This window comes from Lolium rigidum, chromosome 6, assembly GCF_022539505.1.
Source record: "Lolium rigidum isolate FL_2022 chromosome 6, APGP_CSIRO_Lrig_0.1, whole genome shotgun sequence".
NCBI lineage: Eukaryota > Viridiplantae > Streptophyta > Magnoliopsida > Poales > Poaceae > Lolium > Lolium rigidum.
The window spans coordinates 304,620,392-304,642,576 of NC_061513.1; the positions used below are offsets into that span (position 1 = coordinate 304,620,392).

The 22,185-nt window shown below is 44.8% G+C and overlaps 4 protein-coding genes across 5 annotated transcripts; 3 read left to right on the top strand and 1 right to left on the bottom strand.

Annotated features, from left to right (window-relative positions):
- Positions 1-1,328: 1,328 nt before the first annotated feature.
- On the top strand, positions 1,329-3,251 carry LOC124661590 (protein FAM133-like). 2 transcript variants are annotated; one of them, XM_047199464.1, is made up of 2 exons: positions 1,329-1,379; positions 2,167-3,251. In XM_047199464.1, the coding sequence occupies exon 2, from the start codon at positions 2,229-2,231 to the stop codon at positions 3,012-3,014; it is 786 nt and encodes a 261-aa protein (XP_047055420.1). In that variant the 5' UTR covers positions 1,329-1,379; positions 2,167-2,228; the 3' UTR covers positions 3,015-3,251. The 2 variants fall into 2 exon arrangements, with proteins under 2 accessions (XP_047055420.1, XP_047055421.1); XM_047199465.1 differs by having other exon boundaries at positions 1,331-1,379; positions 2,201-3,251.
- Positions 3,252-4,180: 929 nt separating this feature from the next.
- LOC124664524 lies at positions 4,181-7,267 on the top strand. Its single transcript, XM_047202026.1, has 4 exons — positions 4,181-4,948; positions 6,090-6,229; positions 6,301-6,417; positions 7,100-7,267. The coding sequence occupies exons 1-4, from the start codon at positions 4,729-4,731 to the stop codon at positions 7,265-7,267; spliced, it is 645 nt and encodes a 214-aa protein (XP_047057982.1). The 5' UTR covers positions 4,181-4,728.
- A 91-nt stretch (positions 7,268-7,358) lies between these two features.
- LOC124664525 lies at positions 7,359-8,428 on the top strand. Its single transcript, XM_047202027.1, has 3 exons — positions 7,359-7,405; positions 7,862-8,279; positions 8,381-8,428. Exons 1-3 carry the CDS (start codon positions 7,359-7,361, stop codon positions 8,426-8,428), a joined length of 513 nt encoding a protein of 170 aa, XP_047057983.1.
- Positions 8,429-11,740: 3,312 nt separating this feature from the next.
- LOC124664526 (eudesmanediol synthase-like) lies at positions 11,741-21,873 on the bottom strand. The gene is made up of 9 exons (XM_047202029.1): positions 21,816-21,873; positions 21,097-21,179; positions 14,208-14,264; positions 13,790-14,078; positions 13,297-13,687; positions 12,980-13,198; positions 12,718-12,853; positions 12,116-12,364; positions 11,741-12,034 (listed from the first exon to the last, which is right to left on the bottom strand). Exons 1-9 carry the CDS (start codon positions 21,871-21,873, stop codon positions 11,741-11,743), a joined length of 1,776 nt encoding a protein of 591 aa, XP_047057985.1.
- Between the last annotated feature and the right edge of the window lie 312 nt (positions 21,874-22,185).

The following is a 22,185-nucleotide window of genomic DNA, read 5'->3' on the forward strand; positions in this document are numbered from 1 at the left end:
CGCTCAAACGCAGCTATGACGCGATGCAAGTCTTCGTCGAGGCTCGAGATATAGCGATGGCAAACCCTGGCGACACCGAGTTGCAGCGCTGGGCGGAGGAGGCGAAGGAGGAGCACGCTTTCCACCATAAGTGCCTGGAGAACCTCAACATCATGCACGGATTCACGTATCCGCCGAATCACGACAGTGGCAACTATGGCGCCTAGTTCACCTGGTCACCCCCGACATCTTCGTGTTGTCCGTCTGCCGGCCAATCATTAGGGTTAGGAGTAGGTCCGTCGACAATAAAGTTGAACTTTCCATATGTAATGGCTCTGTGATGGACTGATGCCAGCTTCTAAATTTCTAGCTCGATCGTTTGTCTTCTGCGTTTCTCGCACGAATTTTTGTTTGAATTCACAGTATGAGTTTGAGTATCTGTTTTTTTTTTATTCGCACTTCATATCTCGTATGTACTCCCCTGCTCCAAAATATTTGAATTCGGGTTATGGGGGATCAACTAGAGATGCTCTAAGGAAGGTTGGGATTTTCTAACATTATCTGAAGGAAGGTGAACAAATAAGGGAGGTTGGCATTTTCTTTTTTGAAACAATAATAAGGAAGGTTGGCATGGTCCATTTTTGCTCGAGAAAGAAATCATGAAGTTTTTGGAAAACTCCAACTGGACGAAGGAGCCGACCTAATTGCTTTGGGGCCCAACAGTCAGTGTCGCCACCGGAAACGAATTTGTCCTGCACTCCTGCTTATAAAACGTGGAGCCGGCCACCAGCACCAGCCCAACCCAAGCCAAAGTCGCACTTCTCCTTTCCCACACGCCGCCCCTTCCTCGTCGACGCGGCGACCGGCACGCTCGCCGCCGGCATCGCCATCACCACCTCTGCCGGCCTCGCGTCCTCGGTACGGTGAGTTGCGATGTTCCGCCTTGTTCGTCTCCGCCAAAATTCCTGTCAATCGTGTATATTATTGGAATTGTAGACTACCGTGGTGGTGGTGGCATGGGTAGGGCTCTAGATCGCGCCGTGCGGACGTGTAGGATCCAGATCCAGATCCAGACGGCTAGGCCTGAGACGAATGGGTTTTGGGTGCTCAATTTCGAACGCCCTGGCCGTTGGTCGAGAATTCTAGGGTTTCGTCGGCCGCGAGCTAGATCTGCCGCGATTCCTGATTTCATTCCGGGTTTGGGTGCGGAGCTTTGTGATCTGTCGTGCCGGGGGAGTTCTAGGATTCGAATTTGGGGCCCGACCATAGCTTTGGGCGTGTTTCCTGTTTGAGCTTGTTTAAAGTTGTTGGAAATTTACCTTTTGTTCTGTTACTGCAGGCGAATCTGGGGCTGAGGAGAAAGCAGCGGCCTCTCTTGTAGCTGGGAGCTTCAGGACAAGGTAAGAAAGTGTATAATTGTCTATGTTCTCCGCATCAATTTGATAGAACTGCAATTATTCATATCTGTCTCTCGGTACTCAACGCTTTTGCTTGGTGTAGTCTGTTTGAACTGCTGGGAAAAGCTTGGTTTGCTGTCTGTGTGCCCCCTTACCGTTTTTTAGCGCTGATGCATTTCATATCTGAACGAATGCCCCATTCGAAGAAACTTATTCTTTGGATGGATTAATAGTTAAAAAGCTTTGTAATACAAGGTTGTCAGAATGAGATTCAGGAAAATAACCACTGGTCTCCTTTCTTCATCACAGCTTAAGAATTGGAATTAGCATTCAAATTTAAACCCCAGTAACAGTTGGAATTGCATTTAAACTTAAGACAGGTTTTCTCACATTTCTTCCTGTATTTTGTGACTAGAGCTTCATATTGTTTTTGGTTGAAATAGATCTGTAGGCTCTGCAAGGTTAGCAGCTCTGAACCTATGAGCTACTGTTTTGATATTAAGGGGATGTGACATGGTTCACAGTTGCTACCAGTTTGGTGTTATCTTTGCTCAATAAATGATTCACGCTCTTGTCCGTCCACTTGTACTGGCTGGCTGGTTTTAAGGATTAGCTGCACTGTGCTTTTGTATGCCTGATATTAGTTGTAATTTGGTTGCCAGTTTCATTGTTGAGTTGTCTGAAGGTATTGTTCTACTTGCTGACTGAATTTAGACTTTTCATTTCCCGCTAGCATGCTAGATAATCCCTGATGTTCCATGAACTAACAGTGATTTCTCTCTTCTATGAGATGCACTTCCTTGCATCATTTCATGGCCCTGCAGGTTTTAGCTCTTTATCAGTTTCGCTGGGATGGATTCCAAGAAGTTCCTGCAGATCCTCGAGGAGAAGAAGAAGAGAGTCCTTGAGAAGAAAGAAGCCCCACTGAAATGGCAGCAGAAACTGGAAGCAGCAATTAAAGCCACTGAAGAAAAGGAGAAGAAGCTCAAGTCAAGAAAGCACAGGAGGAGGAGCTATTCTTCCTCGGAGTCTGACAGTGAGTCCGAGAGTGACAGTGATCGGAAGCACAGGAAGAGAAAGGAGCGCAGAAGGCACAGGAAGCATGGCCACTCTGATTCTGACGGTGCTAGGAGGCGCAAGCGCAGGTCAAAGAGGAGGAGCTTAGGCTCTAGTGATGAGAGTGATAGCGATGAACACGATAGTGGTTCTGAGGAAGAATGTCGCAGGAAGAGGCACTCACACAAGAGAAAGCATCGCCGGCACTCCACAAGGTCAGACTCTGATGGTTCAGACTACAGTAGTGATGACGAAGAGCGGAGGTCAACCAAGAAGGACCACCATTCCAGGAGTCGCAGACGCCGCCACAGGTCATCAGAGGATGACCCCGAGGAGAAGAGCAGGTCCAGACACAGGAAGCGTCATAGGTCAAGTGATGAGGACACGCCTTCAGATTCCGGCAACCACAGGCACCACAGGAGCCGCCCCATAGGAGAGTCCTCAGATGATGGAGCAGCTACTGGTGAACGAGGTAAGATGAATGGTAAATGGTCTCACAAAAGCAAACACCATCACGGTCACCACCATCACCACAATCGTGATGACCAGCACCATAGCAACTCTGTTGGAGGAATGACATGAAGGAAGTGTAGAGAGTTAACTCCCTAGGAGTCGGTGAGAGATAAAAACAGCCCCAGAAATCAATTGGCTGGTGGGTTACCGTCGTGAGGGATGAAGGTGATTTGTCTTCCATAATGTTACCATCTCGGCGGTGATTTGTTTTCCATAATGTTACTCTCTCGGCTTAGTTGTGAGATCTGAAGCCTGTATCTTGTTGTACTGATACATTTGGTGACATTAGATGATGTTTGTTTCCCACAATTTGCTTTCTTGGGATATGTTTACTTGGCTAGTTTGATGGTTAAACAAACTGGTTTGATATGATGCAGCGTCTTGTTTGTTGAGCTACGTTGATGGGCCTTTTTTTTATTTGAATGTCAGAAGCAATCTGCTGTGGGCTATGCGATGGAATTCAGATTGACGGCAACCAACCATGATTTGATTTCCATCTCTGTCCTCAAATAAGTGCACTTCTAGTATTTGCTGTAAGTCAAGTTTTCTTCAGTTAAAGTTGGTACCACTTGATTTGTTTTAAAATGTAGTTTCATAATATAACAATATTATGCTATATATGTTACTACTTTTTAAATATTTGGTTAAATTTTAAAAATTTGAAGGCAAAAGCTAGAAGCAAACTTTTGAAGATGGAGGAGTATAGTGTTTAGCATAAGAAAAAGGTTTATTCTCTTTAAAATAAAGCAATTAGTTGGATCAAGTCCCGTTAAATGCCACTAACTCAACGTCGTAAAATATTACTATGTACTAGTAACAAATCTGAGTCATCTAATTAGTGGATGGAGAGACCAAAGTTATTACAAATTCAGAATATTTGGAGAAGTCCACATAAACTTAGGACTTCTCTTATTGTCGGGAGAAGCAAAGAAATATTAGACGTATGTCATGTGTGCATGTACGTTACTTGACTCAGTTTCTTTCTAAATGTATGCCTGGAACAAGAGAATAGAAGGTTAATGTTAAAAACCAAAAAGAAGTTTAAAGTTAACAACTTTGGTTGGATAGTTAGGAGGACACTTGGAGCCCCAACCCATCAGAATACAATCCTTAGATTTAATATTTTGGTATCTTATAAAAGCGGAATATTCTTTCAGCCCATCGATAGCGAGCCCTTTGAGGTGCTTATAGAAGTAAGGTGTGCGTACTTATAGAAGTAAGGTGTGCGTACGTTATAGAGGTGAATGTATGTGTTTATTTGTGAGCGTCTTCATTTGTTTCGCAAAAGATGAAAAGTCAGAGTTGATATAGTTTCTTCCTAAATTCAACATATTCCATGCACTTGACATGTACATGTACACACATATTCCCGTCTGTCTTGTATGCCTGGAATGCGTTGGATCCAGAGAGGCCACGTCAATAGTGTTCGAATTGGCAGATGCATTTGTAAACAGCAATAAGCTAATCATCATGCGGTATAGCTATCGCCTTTCGACATCATGCTCCTCGATATAGAGTTGAAACTTTGACATAAATTAGTTACGCCAACTCGCTACACGAAGACTTTGTATTTTACAAGAATACTAATATAATAATAGAAGGTCAATCCATTTTTTCTAAAAAATGGCCAAGACATGTCTCCTTTATATTCGCTGATTAGCCACAATGGCAATGACTAGACATGTCTCCAGAATTTTCCTAGCGCACCATCATCCCCATTTGTTCCCGTTTCCTTTCACGGTTTCATTCGGCCTCCTCTAGCCTCAGCCTTCTCTCCTCAACCATGAACACGCCTACGTGGAGGGCCTGCGACCGTTGCACTCTCTGCAAACCTGGGAGCTCTGCTGCCAGAGACGAATGTTGCGCCGCGCGTTCTCCTCAAGCTCCCGATGAAGGCAATCTGTCTGCCATCACCGGTGCCGTGTTTTTCCCGCACCGTGGGAGCTCCAGGGAGATTGCGCTCACGGCATCCGTCGTCCATGAGGACAGTGGCTCGAACCAATGTGAGGACACAACTGCAAAAAAGCTTTATTTATGGTAATGTAAAAAATTCAGTATTTATATTTTGTATGTGCTGTATTAAAAATTGATGAAGCACTAGAATTTTTATACCAGCGTTGTTTGAATGTGCCAAAGATTGGCTTCGCTATTAGGCTTCTCCTGTTTGATGTGTTGTCTTTTTCATCTGAATCTTGTCAAATGTCATTTTACACGCCGTCTTGATTTGTGGATAAATCATGACGAGCCATCTTTGCTTAGTGAGATTAATGCCCTCGATTTTCATGCAATTGTTTGATGAAGTACTAGGTAAAACTATATGAAATCAACCTGAGTAATTGGGAATGAGTAATAATGTTAATGACCTCAGGCAAGTGGCTTAAGTTCCAGTGTCAGATGGGAATTTCACTACAATGTGAACTACATATGAAACTGATGTACTATAACAAAGGATATATTTTGTGTTCTTTCTTTGTGAACTAGTACAACATAGAGCCGTTTCTTTCTAAATGTATTGCCTTTTTTCTGTGCAATTTTTTTTTTTGTGTTATCTTCATTGTGTCTAAGACTTTACCATGGTTGCTAATAAGTACAACATAGAGTCTACAGTTTCTTCCTAAATCAAATGTATTACCTTTTTTTATGCAACAAAATTTTCAGTTCGTTTTGTCAATTTTCCTCTATGGTATGACTTTATCTATGCAATATTTTTTTTGGTTTGTCTATCCACTCTAGTAAATGTCTTTACAGCCATGGATTATCCTTTTTTTATTGTTGAAAACATTTTGAGTGTGAAGCTTAAAGATGTTAAGGTAACTCTATACGATATCAATTTCTTATACAGAAATCTTACACCATATGTCCATTATTGCTGTCATCCTTCATTTGCCTTGTTTTTTTTTTTTTGCGAGGATGCTCATTTGCCTCGTTGACCTAGCTAGGAGCAAGATATCAACCTTTGTTTCCTGTTATCTTGAATATAACTAACATATTTTTCTTAGTTTGTCTTGAAATTTAGCATGATCTTACCTTAAAATTATTAAACGTTCTTTTTGTCTAAACTGATGTTATAGCTACTTATAGGCAGGTTAGAAGCTTCTAGTTTTGTGTGGTCTAGCTGAAAGTTTATATAATTCCTATCCGCAGTAAATTCTGTGATGGATAACAAGATTATTAAAGTCATGACATACAATGTATGGTTTCGGGAGGATCTGGAACTGAGCAGAAGGATGGAAGCTCTTGGAGATCTTATTCACCACCACAACCCAGATCTTATATGTTTCCAGGTCCAGAATTTGTCACATTGAACTTTGTGTTATTTCTTTTCCCCTTCTCAACTTCTCCTTCGTAACTCCAGGAGATTACACCAAACATATATCAGCTTCTCCAAAAATCTGGTTGGTGGCAAGACTACAAGTGCTCGCTATCAGATAAGATAGACATGTACATGAAGAGGCGATATTTCTGCATGCAAGTATTAACCTTCAAACTTCATAGGTGGCATAAGTGCAAGCATCCCCCAAGTTTGATGTACTGATCTTTTGCTAAGGTTTACAAGAAATTGTTAATTTCATATATCCATTAATATAAATTAGTAAGCCTTTATTTTCATGGTCGTGCCTGGATGATACTTTGCAATAATACATGCATGTGTGCACCGATCGCTGCAAGGCCACAGGCCAGGGGTCTTCCCTCCTTTTAAAATAAATGAATAGAATCACATGGTCACCAAGATGCACAATGGCCAATCTGTTTATATATGATGCCATAGAAAAGAATATGTATGATCAAGCAATTATTTCCAAACGAAAAGAAATCAGCATATTTCGCAAATGGCCAAACCCAAATGATTTTGCATATGTCTGTGTGGAGTTATCTAGGTTTTACATATGTCCGACATCACTTCACTTGTTACCTAATATACAGTATGTAAACAGTTGGATTTTCATGTCATGTTTTTTCTAGATATAGTTTGCATATCTACTTTATGCGGCTGTGTGTGTATCCTACCTATGCAGAGGCCGGGTGTAAGATTGTTTAAATTGTATCTTTGTGATGACTAATAAATCGAAAAATTGCATGTCAACTTTGTCCCATAGTCTTTTTTTTTCGTATTCATGATGTCCAGTAATGTGATTCGATTGCAATAAGTGCAGCTGAGCAAATTGGATGTGAATTCTTTTGACTCCATCCCATTTGGTAACTCAGTAATGGATAGGGAGCTGTGCACGGCAGACTCCAACGTTGGAGGCGTGACAAAGCTGATGTTGGCTACAAGCCACCTAGAGAGCCCATGTGGTCGAGATCAGATGTACAGCAAGTAGGGTTGTAAATGGTACGGATAATTTCCGCTCCGAATCCACATCCGTATCCGTTTTTGAGGATATGGTATGCACTTTTAGAAATCCGACGGATATGGATGCGGATGCGGATAGTGGTCAAGAGGATATCCGGCGGATACGGTAGCGGATATGGTATTGATACTATCCGACGGATACGGATTATCCGCCATTTTTTGCGGATTATTCGAGGTTCACAAAGAGGATAATCCGAGAAAACGAGCCCAACTCTAAATATTTATACAATATAGTTAGTTCATCGGCTAAAATATGTATGTTATTAGCATGTAATTCTGTTTTATTGTACGAACAAGTGTGTATATTTAACTATAGTCTATAATTACAAACATATTTTACATAAAAAGCATATTTCTATTTTTTATATGTATATTTGCTTAATAATCCGCTTCCGATCCGAGTCCGGTCCGAATCCGTACCATATCTGTAATCCGATATAATCTGCATCCGAATCCGCATCCGACCATTATCCGATCCGATCCGAATCCGTTACAAAAATACGATAAAGGATAAGGTAATAGCAGTATCCGATCCGATCCGATCCGTTTACATCTCTAACAGCAAGGAGCGAGCAGCCCAGGAGTCTGTGAGGTTTTTAGACAGCTTCCGCAATGTAATATTCTGCGGAGATATGAACTGGGTCGCCGGGGATGGGCAGTTCCCTCTGCCAGGCGGCTGGGTTGATGCTTGGGATGAGTTGAAGCCAAGTGAAGATGGCTGGACGTACGACACAAAATCTAACGGCATGATATCAGGCGACCCCAGGATGCAGGGGAGAGTAGATCGGTTCGTGTGTAAGCTGCTAGATTTCAAGATCCACGCCATCGAGATGATTGGGAAGGAGGCCATACCTGGACTATCGTACTCGATAGAGAAGAGACTCCGCAAGGGAATCCGCAAGCTGGAATTACCTGTATTACCTAGTGACCACTTCGGGCTTGTTTTGAGCATTACCTACGCTGAACCATCGGGTAGAAGTGTACTCGTAGTCCAGGGGAAAGTATCTAACCCTGGTAGTATGAAGAAGAAAAGTGTGCTACACTATTTCACTACATTATTTTGTGGTCGTGCACTATGAAGAATGTATTACTGATTTATTCTAGAGGTGATGGTACTGATTTATTCTAGAATTCTTGTGGCCTTCCAACCCCTTGAAGAATGTATTACACTATTTTATTCCGCTACCATCTACTTTCAGCTTATATTTTTGCCGTCCTTGCCAATTCCATATAAATCCGGCAGAAATGAGTTCCTTTTTCCAACTGCTCATCCATTTCTCCAAATGGATCTCAACATTTTTTCACTAGACATTTAAGAGTCGATAACATGCAGGTATTTTCAGGTATCTAATAGGGAACCGGCACTGCTCGCAGCCGAACAGTTCGTATTGAATGGAAAATTCATGAGCTTCTCCGAAACAAAATAACAAACTCTTACAAAAATTAATATTTAGACAAGAAAGTTGTTCAAATGTTTAAATGTTGCAAGTATTAAGTTGTGGCTTTTTAGCCTTTTCGAGGACATGCTCCACAAAGTAGATTGTATCATCGGCATATTGCAAGATAGAAAGCCCGTCAGCAACTAGATGAGGCATCGCTCCCGCAATTTATCCCGAGTTCTTCGCACATATCAGGTACAATGTTAAGTAAAATTGGCGATAGAGGGTCATTCTGACAGTTTTTTAAGAGCTTACCACTTTATTAGTGTCCATGTAAGGATGCACGCTTAAATTTAATGCACATATTTATTCCATTGAAAACATGTTAACATTGCCAACATGCTGAAAAATCCCAAATGTATATACAATATAATTTCGATGCCCAACAACCAAGCAACAAACAGAAACATATCAATCCACCAGGACCTCTTTTGACTCCAAAGTAAGAATTTAATTTTTGAGATTTTTCAGTAAATCAAGTTTGTGTTATAAGTTCGTACCATAAAAACAGACCGCTGATTAATCCGAACAAAACTACTTCACACAACATAACAGCTGATATACAAATAGTTGGAACATACATACACGAATACTTGCATAGCTACTTGTGACATGAAAATACCAAGATACTTCAACAAACTTAGCACACAAAGCAAGCAACGCTAGTGTTGCCCTCATTTTCTCGTGCCTTCTTCATCAGGCACCCATCCATATACCGCAACATCATCCTTGTCTGTGACAAGAAGGGACCAAGCAACAATTATTGCTACCTCGGTGTTACCAAGGTCAATTCTAGCTAACTGGCGTTGCAACGTTTGGGAACGAAGGAGACATGGCCTCGTGCCATGGTACCTCCAGAAGTCGGCACATATGCCTCTACGAAAACGTCAAGCCTTCCTTCAGCTTCAACAGAAACAACTTATCTCGACAGATCAAGGTAACCCTTTGAATCCTTGGACATTGCTTCGCCACGATACTTGAGCAACACAACTTGGTCAGATGAGAAACTAGTAGCACACACTGCTTCCCTGTCAGGTGGTGACCACGGCTGTTCAAGACGGCGAAGAGCAAGCAACTCTACCGCCAAATTCAAAAGACCATGAACCAACAACATGGACACCCGCTCTCAAAAAACAACTTGCTCCAAGCATATACTACCTTTGATTATATTTTTTAAAGTAGTGACAAAACATATTGCGTCTAATCAATATCTTGAACACCAAAGGTGAATGGATTTCGTGAGAACTTACAAGTAATTGGAGTGTTCCCGTTCGAGGCAAGCATGGTGAAAGCCCATGTCAATGGAGGTTTAACATCTTGATTAGCTTAGGTGTGTTGGGGCTGCGCCTCGCAGCCCCTCTTCTTCTACCTTTAGCTACCTCTGAACTCACATAGAAATAGCAATGGAGATACAAGTGTTTTGGGCGTTGGCTGCCTCTCACAACCAACCTTTTTCTTACATGACCTTTTATAGGCTCACACACATGGCCGTGAGACACTTAATCTCTTTGGTACAATCACAAATTACCACCTATTTAACTAAGCTAAGCACTCGATATCTTCATACAACTACTGATGTAGGAGAATATCTGTTCAGGAATCCATGCTACATCTGTCCGCACCTTGAAGATCCTAAGGTTCAGTTTGGCTGCGCGCTCGCAAGTGCGTTACCCGCATGCGTTGGGTTAAGTTTGACTCGTTCATGCATCACACGGTTCTTAAAGCAGCTCAAAAGGCACGCTCAATTTCGGCTTTTCCAATGAGCTATGTTCGACGATGACGAAAAGAGGAAAAGCTGTGCTCTCCCTGTGCAAGCGAGCTGATGGCGCGTGCACGCGTGTGTCACCAAAAATACCGCACAAATCTTCACATTTGTTGTTACTATAGACGATGCTACATCATCAAGGTCTACATTAAAATGGTCTTCATCAACATGCTCGATCGCCATCACCTCCATCGCCACATCGTCCTTCCTTATGGACGCACATCATCAACGTCTTGCGATAGTATTACTACAAGACATAACACCGGTGGCAACATTGACCACGACCAACATAATCGACTACATTGATGCACCATCATAACTATACATTTGTGATGATCCCTACAATCGCAATGGTCGTAGCAAAATTGGCGTGCTCAGTGAAATTCTTTTAGGCCCTAGCAATATTGTAATCTCATACGACCGTGTCCTCGGACATCAATATGACACCCATGAAAACACCTTTAGAAGGTGCAAAACGTATACAATGGTAGCTCCTCCACATACACACGAAGCATTTGTTTGATCCTTTGGCTATTTGTGGCTACACCGACTATGATGACGACATCATTGACCACGGCTAGTACATCAAGATCAGCTAGCTCGACATCGAGAACAAGGCCTAATTCTACATCTACCAATCGAAGATAGCTGCAAACCAAAATTGTGTGTCATTATTAGCGCCCACAATACCGTGTTGTGACTGCGAGGGGAAATAAAAGGAAGATGTGGAATACACCACAAGGGGATCTAGTCACCGTCCTTGGTTGCCGCCATGAGATAAATTGTTGATGATGGTGAAGTGGTGAAGACGACGGAAGCACAAGACCTAAATCTAGTAACCCTGGCCCGCTTTTCTCCCACGATGACAAAGGGGGAATGCTTGAATTTAAAGACAAACTTAGATTATAGAGGTAGCATTGTCTTATATTCCAAGTCATTAGCTTTCCTGTCCTCTAAATCTTGTACATTTATATATACCATCACAAGGGTCATCCAAATAGTTCAATAGTTCACACTAATAAAAGCCGTGTCAGCTAACTTGTTTTACTACTTTTCTTAACAAGGCTTTTGTACGAAGGAAGGTGACCATGTGACCGATGAGGGGAGCAAAGTGAAGTCAATGGAGCGTTACGGCCAAATAAACATGTACAGGCCCGCATACACATACTTATTCCATTTAAAAACTTCGAACTTCAGGATAAATAAAGTAATTGAAATATGGTGACGAAATGGCAGCTTAAAGGGGGATGGGATCAAGGAAGAGCTCCGTCACGAGGTCCTTGACGTGGCTGCCGAAGGTATAGCCATCCCTGCCGTGGAGGTAGATTACTTCGTTCGATCTCGCAATGTTCGCCACTAGCTGCGCCACAGGCAGGAGCGCGCGGTCCATCTCTATGCACGCCTTGTTCATTGTCCTCCACCTATCCTCGGTCATGGCGGCGATTGCCGCCACGGCCTCCTCCCCTGTCACGCCCTTCTCCATCATGTAGCACTCAACGCCGCTAGGGAGGTCCTTCTTGTTCTTCCCCAGCTGCATATATACACGTTGGCGACGTCGGTGGTTATATATTCTTCCTGGTTTTTCCTTTTCTACAACAGAAATGCAATGTACCTTGTAAGAAGAGATGTCGTTGAGGAAGCGGCCGATCTGCGTGCCGGCACGGACCACATCAGGGATGGCAAACGCCCACTCGAACAACTCCTTGGTTGCGCTGGCGCCGTAGCCCATGAGGGCCACCAGATTAAGCATTATCAGACCACAAGACTTGCCACACAGCTCCTCGTGTTCCTTGAAGCTTGGCCGATACTTGTCGCTCGACCACTGGGCCTCTTGCATATAATATTCCGCCTGCAGCTGGTACTGCATGCACAATGGTTTAAATAACACAATTAGTTTAGGAATATTATAACGGACGGGACGACTAGCTAGCCGGCCGTTCGATCTATTCTCTGTCATCAAAGTAAGATAAACTGTTTTATTGGTACCTCCTACTCTGAAATACACCCGCTCAATTTTTGATGGCCAGTTTTAAAATATTTGGTAGACTAATTTCTTTTTCTTATAGGTACGCCGATTTCATTCATTTTATCGTCCTAAACTATACTCCGTACGTACTTTAAGTGAAACCACAAAGTTCTGTTTCGGAGAGACTAGATGAGAACAAATAAAAACTACTATTTATTTGTTAGTGCATTTACAGTGAGGCTACATACCGCTTTTTTGGCATATGACATTCGGTACTTCTCGTGTGGTTCTAACAGATCCTCAAACTCTTTGAAGGTGCTTAGTGTTTTGATGTATAGGACGCGTAGGTATTCAGGTAGAACAGGAACCGCACTTTCATCCCATCTGCATACAAAATGAGACGTGCGGCCTTAATAAGAATTGAACGAAACTTAAATTTGAACAGTTAAAGCACGCTTGCAATTACGCAAACTGAATTTCTCATAGTAGGTATCAAATGGATGTTCGCACCTCTGCATGGCTTGGGTAAGACTAAGACACTCCTCTGCAGTTGCATGGACATCGTAGGTATCATCTAGAATAGACACAAGTCCAAACGTCTTGGCGAACATCAAACGTGCACGCGAGAACTCCTCCTCGGGGATCATTCCGCAGCTCCAAAAGTAGATCTCCACCATACGGTCCCGAGCATACCTTAGATTCACGGTGTCGTATAGGTCCCTCCACCATCTACAGGTTAATCGAGATAACCGATATCGAGTTTATTCTCTTATAAAGTCAACTGATGCAGATCGAAACATTATGGCAAAGGCAAAAATTAGACTTACATGCTAAGGGCCTTTAGCTCCCTGAGGTGAAGGCACCTCATGAGGTTAGAATTGAGCCGAGCAAGTTCTAGGATTGTGCCGTCGTGCGTCACCTCCTGCGCATACTCGGCAACGTAACGCATGGTCTCCAGCAGCCCCGTGAACCGCGGGAGAGGGTGATCAAGGGCGCGGGCGACTTGCTCCGCCGCCGGTGACCGCAGCTCGCCTCTTGCCATGGCTTCCAGGTGGCGCCGTGCGAAGACCCCAGCGTTGTCGAGGACGGCGTCCACGTCGCCCGGCACCGCCATGTGAGCCGCATTGTACAAGCTCAGTAGAATTCTCGGGTCATCAATGTTGCTGCTTAGGCTCGCGTTGAAATTGCCGTCGCCATCCCTGAACCTATCGAACACATCTGTAATACACATATACGCAATTACGCGGACAGATCATACTATATCTATTGCTAATATCTGAGGATATTGATTAGAGATTAGCTTTTACTACTACAAGCTACCTGTGGACACCCATAGCCCGTGTTGCCGGAGCAGACGGAACCGAGTAGCAGTGACGCCAAGATCATGGGCATCGGAGCCGCCAACGAAACCGGGGCATTCCAGCCCAACGAGGTGGATACGGGTTATGGCCGCGGTGATCTCCTCGCGGAAGTGGCTGTCTAGGCCGAGACGCTCGAGCGTGTCCACAAGTGCCACCGCGCCGGCCACGCTGCCGTCCTCGAAGACGAACATCTTCCGCACTCGCTGCTTCAGCTCCTCTGCCCTGTCCCTCATCCACTCCTCGGACCTCTGCGTACACGGAGACGCACACACACAGAAACATGCCAGTAAGGTAACTGGAGAACTCGTAGAATCGATCGTTACGCATTTGCACTGAACAATGTGAAGCACTACGGAGCTAGATGTATGTGTCTGCACCTGCGCGAGAGGAGGGTCGTAGGTGATGAAATAGTCGCCCCACTCTGACGGGGCAAAGGCGGCGCGTGTGGCGGCCGCCGTAGTGCCGTTGCTGTCGGCGGCGTCGGTAGCCATCTTTGGGATGACCATCACAACGGCGGCATAGACAGTACTCGCGGCCATTTTGATGGTAATAATGTAGTACGTGTCGAATTGTTTGTTGGCTGGTTGTAGTAGTCTGTAAGATTTGTGGTCACGGGGTCTCTATTAATAGACCCACAACCAAGCTTTCCTACATTTTTCAAAACATATAAATGTGCGGGTTTCCAAAAGAGATTATCAAGTGGAAAAATAATTTACATTAGGAAGATATAAATCAACATTTCTCTCACCTTTAATTCTATTATCGCCAATAAGCTAAGCGCATGTACAAAATTAAGATGACATGTGATGAATATCATTGGTTTTGATTTTCGTCTGATAAAAGAGAATTAATTTTTTCTATTTTTAAATACATTATAGATATAGAAATAAATTTTTTTGGCAAAAAGAACCACCTTCACAAGTGAATTGTCAAAAAAGGACAATGAAATTGACAAAAAAGACCACCTGTGCCGTGGCGACAAGCTCCCCTAAGCGACACGTAGCACCTGCCGCCATAGCCTGTGGCGGTATGTACTGTTCACTCACCGACAAGCGACACGTGACACCTGCCGCCACCACCCGTGGCAGCATGCACTGCTCATAGGCTTGCTCATAGGCTGTGGGTGAACAATACGTGCCGCCACAATATGTGGCGGCAGGAGCCACGTGTCGCTTGGGGGAGCTTGCCGCCAGTAGCTGTGGCGGCAAGTGCCACGTGTCGCTTGGCGAGCTTGCCACCACGGCGTAGGTGGTTCTTTTTGACAATTTCACTCGGAGGTGATCCTTTTTGATAATTCACTCGCGGAGGTCGCGGAGGTGATCCTCCTTTTTGCCAAAAATTTAGAAATGCACTCTTTCATGACAAAGTTTAAGATTAAACATCTACTTATTCAAGGATAGATGGAGTATGGTTGTGGCCCAGCCTTAAATTAACTAGCAGACCAAAACCAAGACGCCCAAAAGTCAAAATAAGAAGTCTGGTGGCTCAGAGTCAGAGGTAGCAGCAGACACAGTCGATCCACTAAAATCAGATGCAGAGAGGAAACATGGAGCGGATTTCCAGCCGGCCGGACCTCAACTAACCAGATTAAGAGCATCTCTAGCAGACTCCGTAAATCACGTCGGAACCGTATTTTTCCGGCCGATTTACGGGTTCAGATCGAAAGTGGCGCATAACAGAAACTAAACTCGCTGTCCGGTCCGAAATTTTTTTCAGAGCCCGAAAAGTTTAACACTAGACCCCTACTAATACAGACCCAATATCAGTTTACAGATCCAAAACTAAACGGATTTCTCACCGCTTCTCCAGCGGCGCCATCCGTACAACCACCTCCAGCTGACGATTTCTGGCTGCTTTGTTAAAATTATACACCGCTTACCAAGCTTATGGCTGTAGGCAGGGCGCGCGGCGGACGCGCGGCCGGAGCTATTAACAGCACCTAGCAGCGGCGGCCAAGCAACAACGATTGATTAGTATTCACGTTTAATTGGGTAAGAGCTGGCCTCTTGCGATGTGCATAGTGTGCCCAGGCTACGTCCGCGCGGGCGAAGCAATCGATCATGGTGATTAGTTCTTTCGTGTGCCAGGCTACGTCCGCGCGGGCGAAGCAAGCAATCAATCCATGGTCGGCTCTTTCGTGTGCGCGGCCGTCCTCCAAGCTCGCGGCTGCAACCAGGGGCACGAGAGACGACCCACGCGGGGAGATTTAGGCAGCGTCGGGGACAGTTTTTATGAAGAAGATGATGATTTTTGGAACATTCCGTTTTTCAGTTTCAGTTTACAGGGTCTGTTCTGCACCAGCCGTTTTGCGACCCGTAAACATATTTTCGGAAGACTGAACTCGAGTTTTTCGGTTTGGACTTTTACAGACTCTACGCTCTACAAAGTGTATCGAGCTATCAAAAATCCAATTACGCGATTGAAAAAAAAACATAGAAGGAATGAGAATGAGGAGCGGGTAGCATGGAGGCAGGTGGCAGCGGTGGTGGCCTTAAGCTCGAGACAGAATCGGCAGATGAAGAGTTTCATCTAGCAGTTTCCAGTCGCCCTAGTCCGTCCGTCTGCCATCGACCTCTCATTACAGGAATGGATCGCTACACCGACGATTGGAAACCCTCAGCGCGCGTAGCTATATTAGGTCAGCGTAGCTCGTGGTTGTCGGTGTAGACTCAGCCCTCGGTGTAGCTGTGATACGCGGACGGTGGCTGGCGTCTAGACCCTCGGAGCAGGATATGTTGTCCCATCCGTTAACTTAAGAAAATTAAAAAAAATCAATTTTTTAAATGTCTCACATACATCATTTTAATTGTAACTACACTTAATCTTAGATCAAATTACCCATCATAGTTAAACTTCCCATCCCGATCACCCATCATCCACCTTTAGCACGCTTAACATCTTTGTTCCTTTCAGTTGAGTTTCCATCTTCTTCATGAAACATTGCTAAAAATACTACCACATCAATCCTATTAACCCTTAGATCATGATATCACAATTTTTTATTATTTTAAATTTTAAATAATTATATAAATAAAAAATTAATGGTTAAGTAATAATAATCTCTATCGAGGATGCAATTATTTATTTTTTTTAAAAAATAAAAACATAAAAATCTGAATTTTTGTCAAAAACTAAAATCCTCATGCTTTCATATTTTTAATTGAAATTTTGGGAATTTAAAAATTTGCTAACTGGGTAAACCCGAGGGCAGCCGTCGGCGTAGCCTTGACGCCGTGATAGCGCCGCGACGGCCTAATTTTGCTGGGCCGCATGCACATGCCTATGCCGACGGTCGGCGATGTGCCGATGGCAGCCGTCGGCATAGCGTTTCCTACGCTGAGGGCACCGTTAATCCGATGGCCTTGTTGGCGGGATGGCCTGGAGGCCCATAAGCCGAGGGCCCTGACTTTTGGCCGTCGGCGTTTCGAGCCATTCCTGTAGTGTCTCCGAGTTTGAGTTCCACTTTCATCCACTTGGGCATGTACTGGGATAGGTTGCGCCTTTCTAGATGTTCATGTCAATCGTCGATGGGCAAGAGCCCCACGAGATCGTACTAGGGTGTTGTGGTTTGACTGTGGTTCGTGGAGGTGTTGTTTGGCCGCCTATGCCAGATATACCTCCGCAGCGACTTGACACGGTTCGCTCGCGCGCATGACATTGAAGCCAGGCAATTCGTTGTGTGCAAGTACGATGGCCACGACATGCTCACCATCAAGATCTTAGACGAGACCATGCGCCGCCGCCACTACCACTTCGACGAGGATGACCAGGAAAGGGCAAGAGGAATACAATACGATCTTTTACTATATTCTATTGATTTCTAGTTTATTGTTTGCAATCTATTTGCTTCAAGCAAATTGACTTCCGATTTAGTCAACCGCAGATCGAATGGGCTACGCCGTTGGGCGTAGTGGCCTAGCCGGCTGTACCGCGATCCAAATTTTATCCGCGTGCCGATCCAAACGAACAGAATTGGACCATTTGGGTCACCGGCCGGTTTGGGTTACCCGCTGGATATGCCCTTACGTCGTGGTTCTAACATATGTGGCTGGAAAATTGGTGGGGAGGAGGAAGGACGTCGCTGCCTCTTATGCCCTCCACAATGTTGCCGGTGCTCAATTCCTCAAAAAGTTAACACGTCATCATCGATGCCAAATACAATTTTTGGGGCACCAGCTGCACAGCATAGGGCACCGCATACACTGATGCCAAATTGGGATGCTGGAAAGGCAAATTACGGTCCTATGGGGATAGACTTGTCCTTATCAATTCAATTTTAACAAGCTTACCTATGTTTATGCTATCTTTTCTAGAGATACCTGTTGGGGTAAGAAAAATTTTGGATTTTTATAGGTCTAGATTTTTTTGGCAATCTGATGAAAATAAAAGAAAATATAGACTTACAAAATGGAATATTGTATGTCGGCGCAAAGATCAAGGGGGTTTAGGTATTGAGGTTCTTGAACTCAAGAATAGATGTTTATTGAGTAAGTGGCTTTAGAAACTTCTTAATAAGGATGGGGTGTGGCAAGAATTGCTACATAATAAATATCTAAGACAAAAGATCTTATCCGGGGTACAAGTTAAGCCCACAAATTCTTCCTTTTGGAAGGGATTGATAGGGGTGAAGGATGATTTTTTTAGTAGAGGGTTTTTCAAGGTTGGTAATGGAGAAGCTACTCATTTTTGGGAAGATACTTGGTTAGGAACAAAACCACTAGCCGAACAATACCCACCCTTATATAATATTGTGCATCATAAGAATGTAACGGTAGCTCATGTGTTAGCCCAAACGCCTATGAATATCAGTTTCAGAAGGTTATTGGTGGGAAATAAATGGACTTTGTGGTTACAGTTATGCCAAAAACATATGAGGATTAATTTGAATGATGAGAATGATCGTTTTGTTTGAAATTTAACAGCCAATGGTTTGTTTACAGTGAAATCTATGTATGAGGATCTTATAAATAACCACACACCTTTTCTGCCAAAATACCTATAGAAAGTTAAAGTTCCTCTTAAGATTAAAATATTTATGTGGTTTCTGAGTAATAAGATTTTACTTACGAAAAAAATTTGAGCTAAAAGACGGTGGAATGGGTGTACAAAATGTGTTTTTTTTAGAACATGAGACTATTGAACACCTCTTCATAACTTGTCCTTTAGCTAAATTACTTTGGCGCACAATTAATTTCACCTTTAACCTTCCACCTCCGACCAATATTACAAATATGTTTGGTAAATGGTTAACTGGAGTTGATAGACAATCTAAGAATTTCATCCGTGTTGGAGTATATGCCTTATGTTGGTCTATATGGAGGGCGAGGAGTGATATTATTTTTAATAAAAAACAATTTTTTCACTTTTTGCAGGTTATCCATATAGTGGCACATTAGGTTCAGTTATGGGCTCTACTGTCACCGGAGGGACAGTGGGATGCTATTGCTATTAGATGCACACGGCTCCAGACGGTCACTCAAGATATCTTGTGCCAGGCTGGCTGGCGGCACAATAGACTGCTGTTGATTCTTGTATCAATTCTGGGCGATGCCTGAGATGTGCTAAACTCTGTACTACTCGTAACTTTTATAATTAAAGACCGTGTGCATCATCATGATGCAGAAGCCGGGGTTTTATTCCCCATTTTTTTTTTGAGAACACAGTACAACGCAGACGCTCACAAACACGCACGTACAAACACCTCTATGAACGCACGCACGCACACCCTACCCCTATGAGCACCTCCGAGGGACTGAGCCGGCATATCTTGAGGTTGACGAAGTCACCACTGGCGCCTCGCCGTTGACGGGCACGTCACCTACCACTGAAAGCATAGCGCCGGTTAAATCCTGGAATAAATCCAGGTAAATGCAAACACCCATGTCAAGTCTAGGACTTGAACCTGGGTGGGCTGGTTCCACCACAAGGGACCCCATTTCGAAAAAAAACGTTGATAAAATATACATTGAACCGAACTGATCATGGGAAAAAGTTGTACTGGTTGCATGCATAGAGGGACCGGTTGTGAGATGCGCGAATCAGCGCAGTGGCTTGGCATGGCAGTGGCCAGCCAGCCCGCCTGGGATCGATCCCCACAGGGGACAATTTTTCAGGTGTCTCACCGGGGCTTTGCTCCAGAATAAAATCCCCTCCACACATATGTGCCACAACTACTAGCTCCTAGGGACACCCAAATTATGTGTGCTGTGTGTGTATAGTTCTAGAGTCTAACTTGTGCACTAGTGGTGTGCGTGTGTGTGGTGTGAGTGTGGTGTTGAGTTAGTGCATAAGTTCAGATACTACAACATGTAACACGCATCGAGGGGTCTCAAAAAAAAAAAAAAAAAAAAAAAAAAAAAAAAGAGGGACCGGTTGTGATGTTGGCAGGGGAAAGAACAATTTTTTACTAGTCACTGAGTTTGGGCATCGGAGCAACTAGAAGAACCGATTCCCTGAGGAAATTTTGTGGCACCGGCTGGGCAATGGAGGGCATCGGTGCCGGGTCCCTCAAAAGTGGTATGGGCACCGACTTTTTTTTTTCATACATTGTGGAGGGCCTTAGGAAGAGGAACATCGGTTTTACGACATATATTTTCAAGAATAAGCTGACATCAAGCCAAGTGAGGTAGCGAGCCCACGAACGGATTGTCAGCCCACGTCAGTCCAGCCCCAATACGTACATGCTACGGACGATGCGAGGAAAGCTACACGCCACAATGAAGCGACGAAGCTCTGTGCTACCACATGGGGTGGGACAAATAGGGAGTAACGTGGCTTCACCAGAAGCCAGAAAATTAGGTAATGGGGTGTTTCTATTTAATGATAAAAGATAACGTTAAATCGGTAAAGGATAGAAGATACTCAAACCAGCTTACAACAGATATCTACACACACGAGATTGGGGCTACAAAAGAAGCTAAGAGCATGTCTAACAGGCCCGTATTTCGCTGCCCCGTATAACGCTCGTATTTCGTCCCGTATCGAAAAATTACTAACGGAAGAGCCATTCCGTCTAGCAGACCCCGTATTTCGTCCCGTATTTTCAAAAATAAAAACCCCGGGAAGTTCATCTTCATTGATCATACTACGGATCATACATACGGATCAACGATTCTACATCTAGAATGCGCGATCCTACTCGGGGAGGTCGACTAGGTACGAGTCCGCCTCCGCCTCCCGCAACACCGCCACCTCTTCCTCCTCCGCCCTCTTCCTCTTGGCGTCGTCCTTGAGGAACTGTCGTAGCGCCTTCAACAAGTCGGGGGCCTCCTCCTCCTCGCCGGCGAGCGGAGCTCCTCCAGCGCTGGTGCTCCCGCTCGCTCCAAGCCTCCTTCGCCCGGCCGGCGGCGCTCCCAGTCGGCGCGCCACTCGTCGAACTTGGGCCCGCTCATCGGCTTCATCGGCGGATCCTCGTTGTACCAGCGCCCGCCCGCCGCGAAGTCAACGAGCTTCGGCGGGACGTACGCGGCGCCGGCGTACCTGCAGGCCGCACGCCGGCTCTCGGCGGCGGATCTCTTGCATTGCCGCCGCCACGCATCCTCCACGTTGTCCGTCGAGCGGGATCGCTTCGATCCGCTCGCCGGTGAGGCGGTACTGCGGCGGCGGGCGTCCATTACGGATCTGGGGTGGAATGCGGCGCGGGGGAGTGAGGAATTGCTCGCCGGAGCTAAGTACGGAGGCGGCGGCGCACGGCGGAGCTAGGGTTGCGAGTGAGGGGTTAACCCCTCACTCGCACCTGCGCCCAGTATAAGTACGGGGCGACGGGGCCGATTTCCTGGGCCCCGTATTCCGCCGAAACGGGCCGGCCCGAATACGGGGCCTGCTAGACGCCCCAAATCGGCGCCTGCCCCGTATCCCGCCGGAATTTTACGGGGTGGGCGGGTTATACGGGGCCTGTTAGACATGCTCTAAGAAGCTTCCAACAAGCAGACCCACTAAAAGAAAGCCTAGTGGGCATAGAGAAATTGGACCAAGAAATCACAAACACAATGTGACACCATATGTATAAATTGACCCGTCGATGAAGAAGGAAGGAACATCCATGCTGGCACTTGAACGCCACCAGGACTACACAAGGAGACCACTATCCCCACTTCGAGAGGTGCCAATTCTGGCAGGCAGACGCTCTCCCTAGAGCTCATACTTGTGTGTTTACATGCGAATTAGCCAACCATAAAAAGCCTCACCGCCTGAACCCACCTCTTGAAGAACCAAGCCACAACCTCCGCCACACAAACTTTGATGAGCCATGCACCGCATGCTCCAAGGCTACATCTTTAAAAAGAACACGATGCCACCGCCACCGCCCCATCCAAAGGATAATGTATTCTCACCTGGAGCACCAAGGGAAGAGAG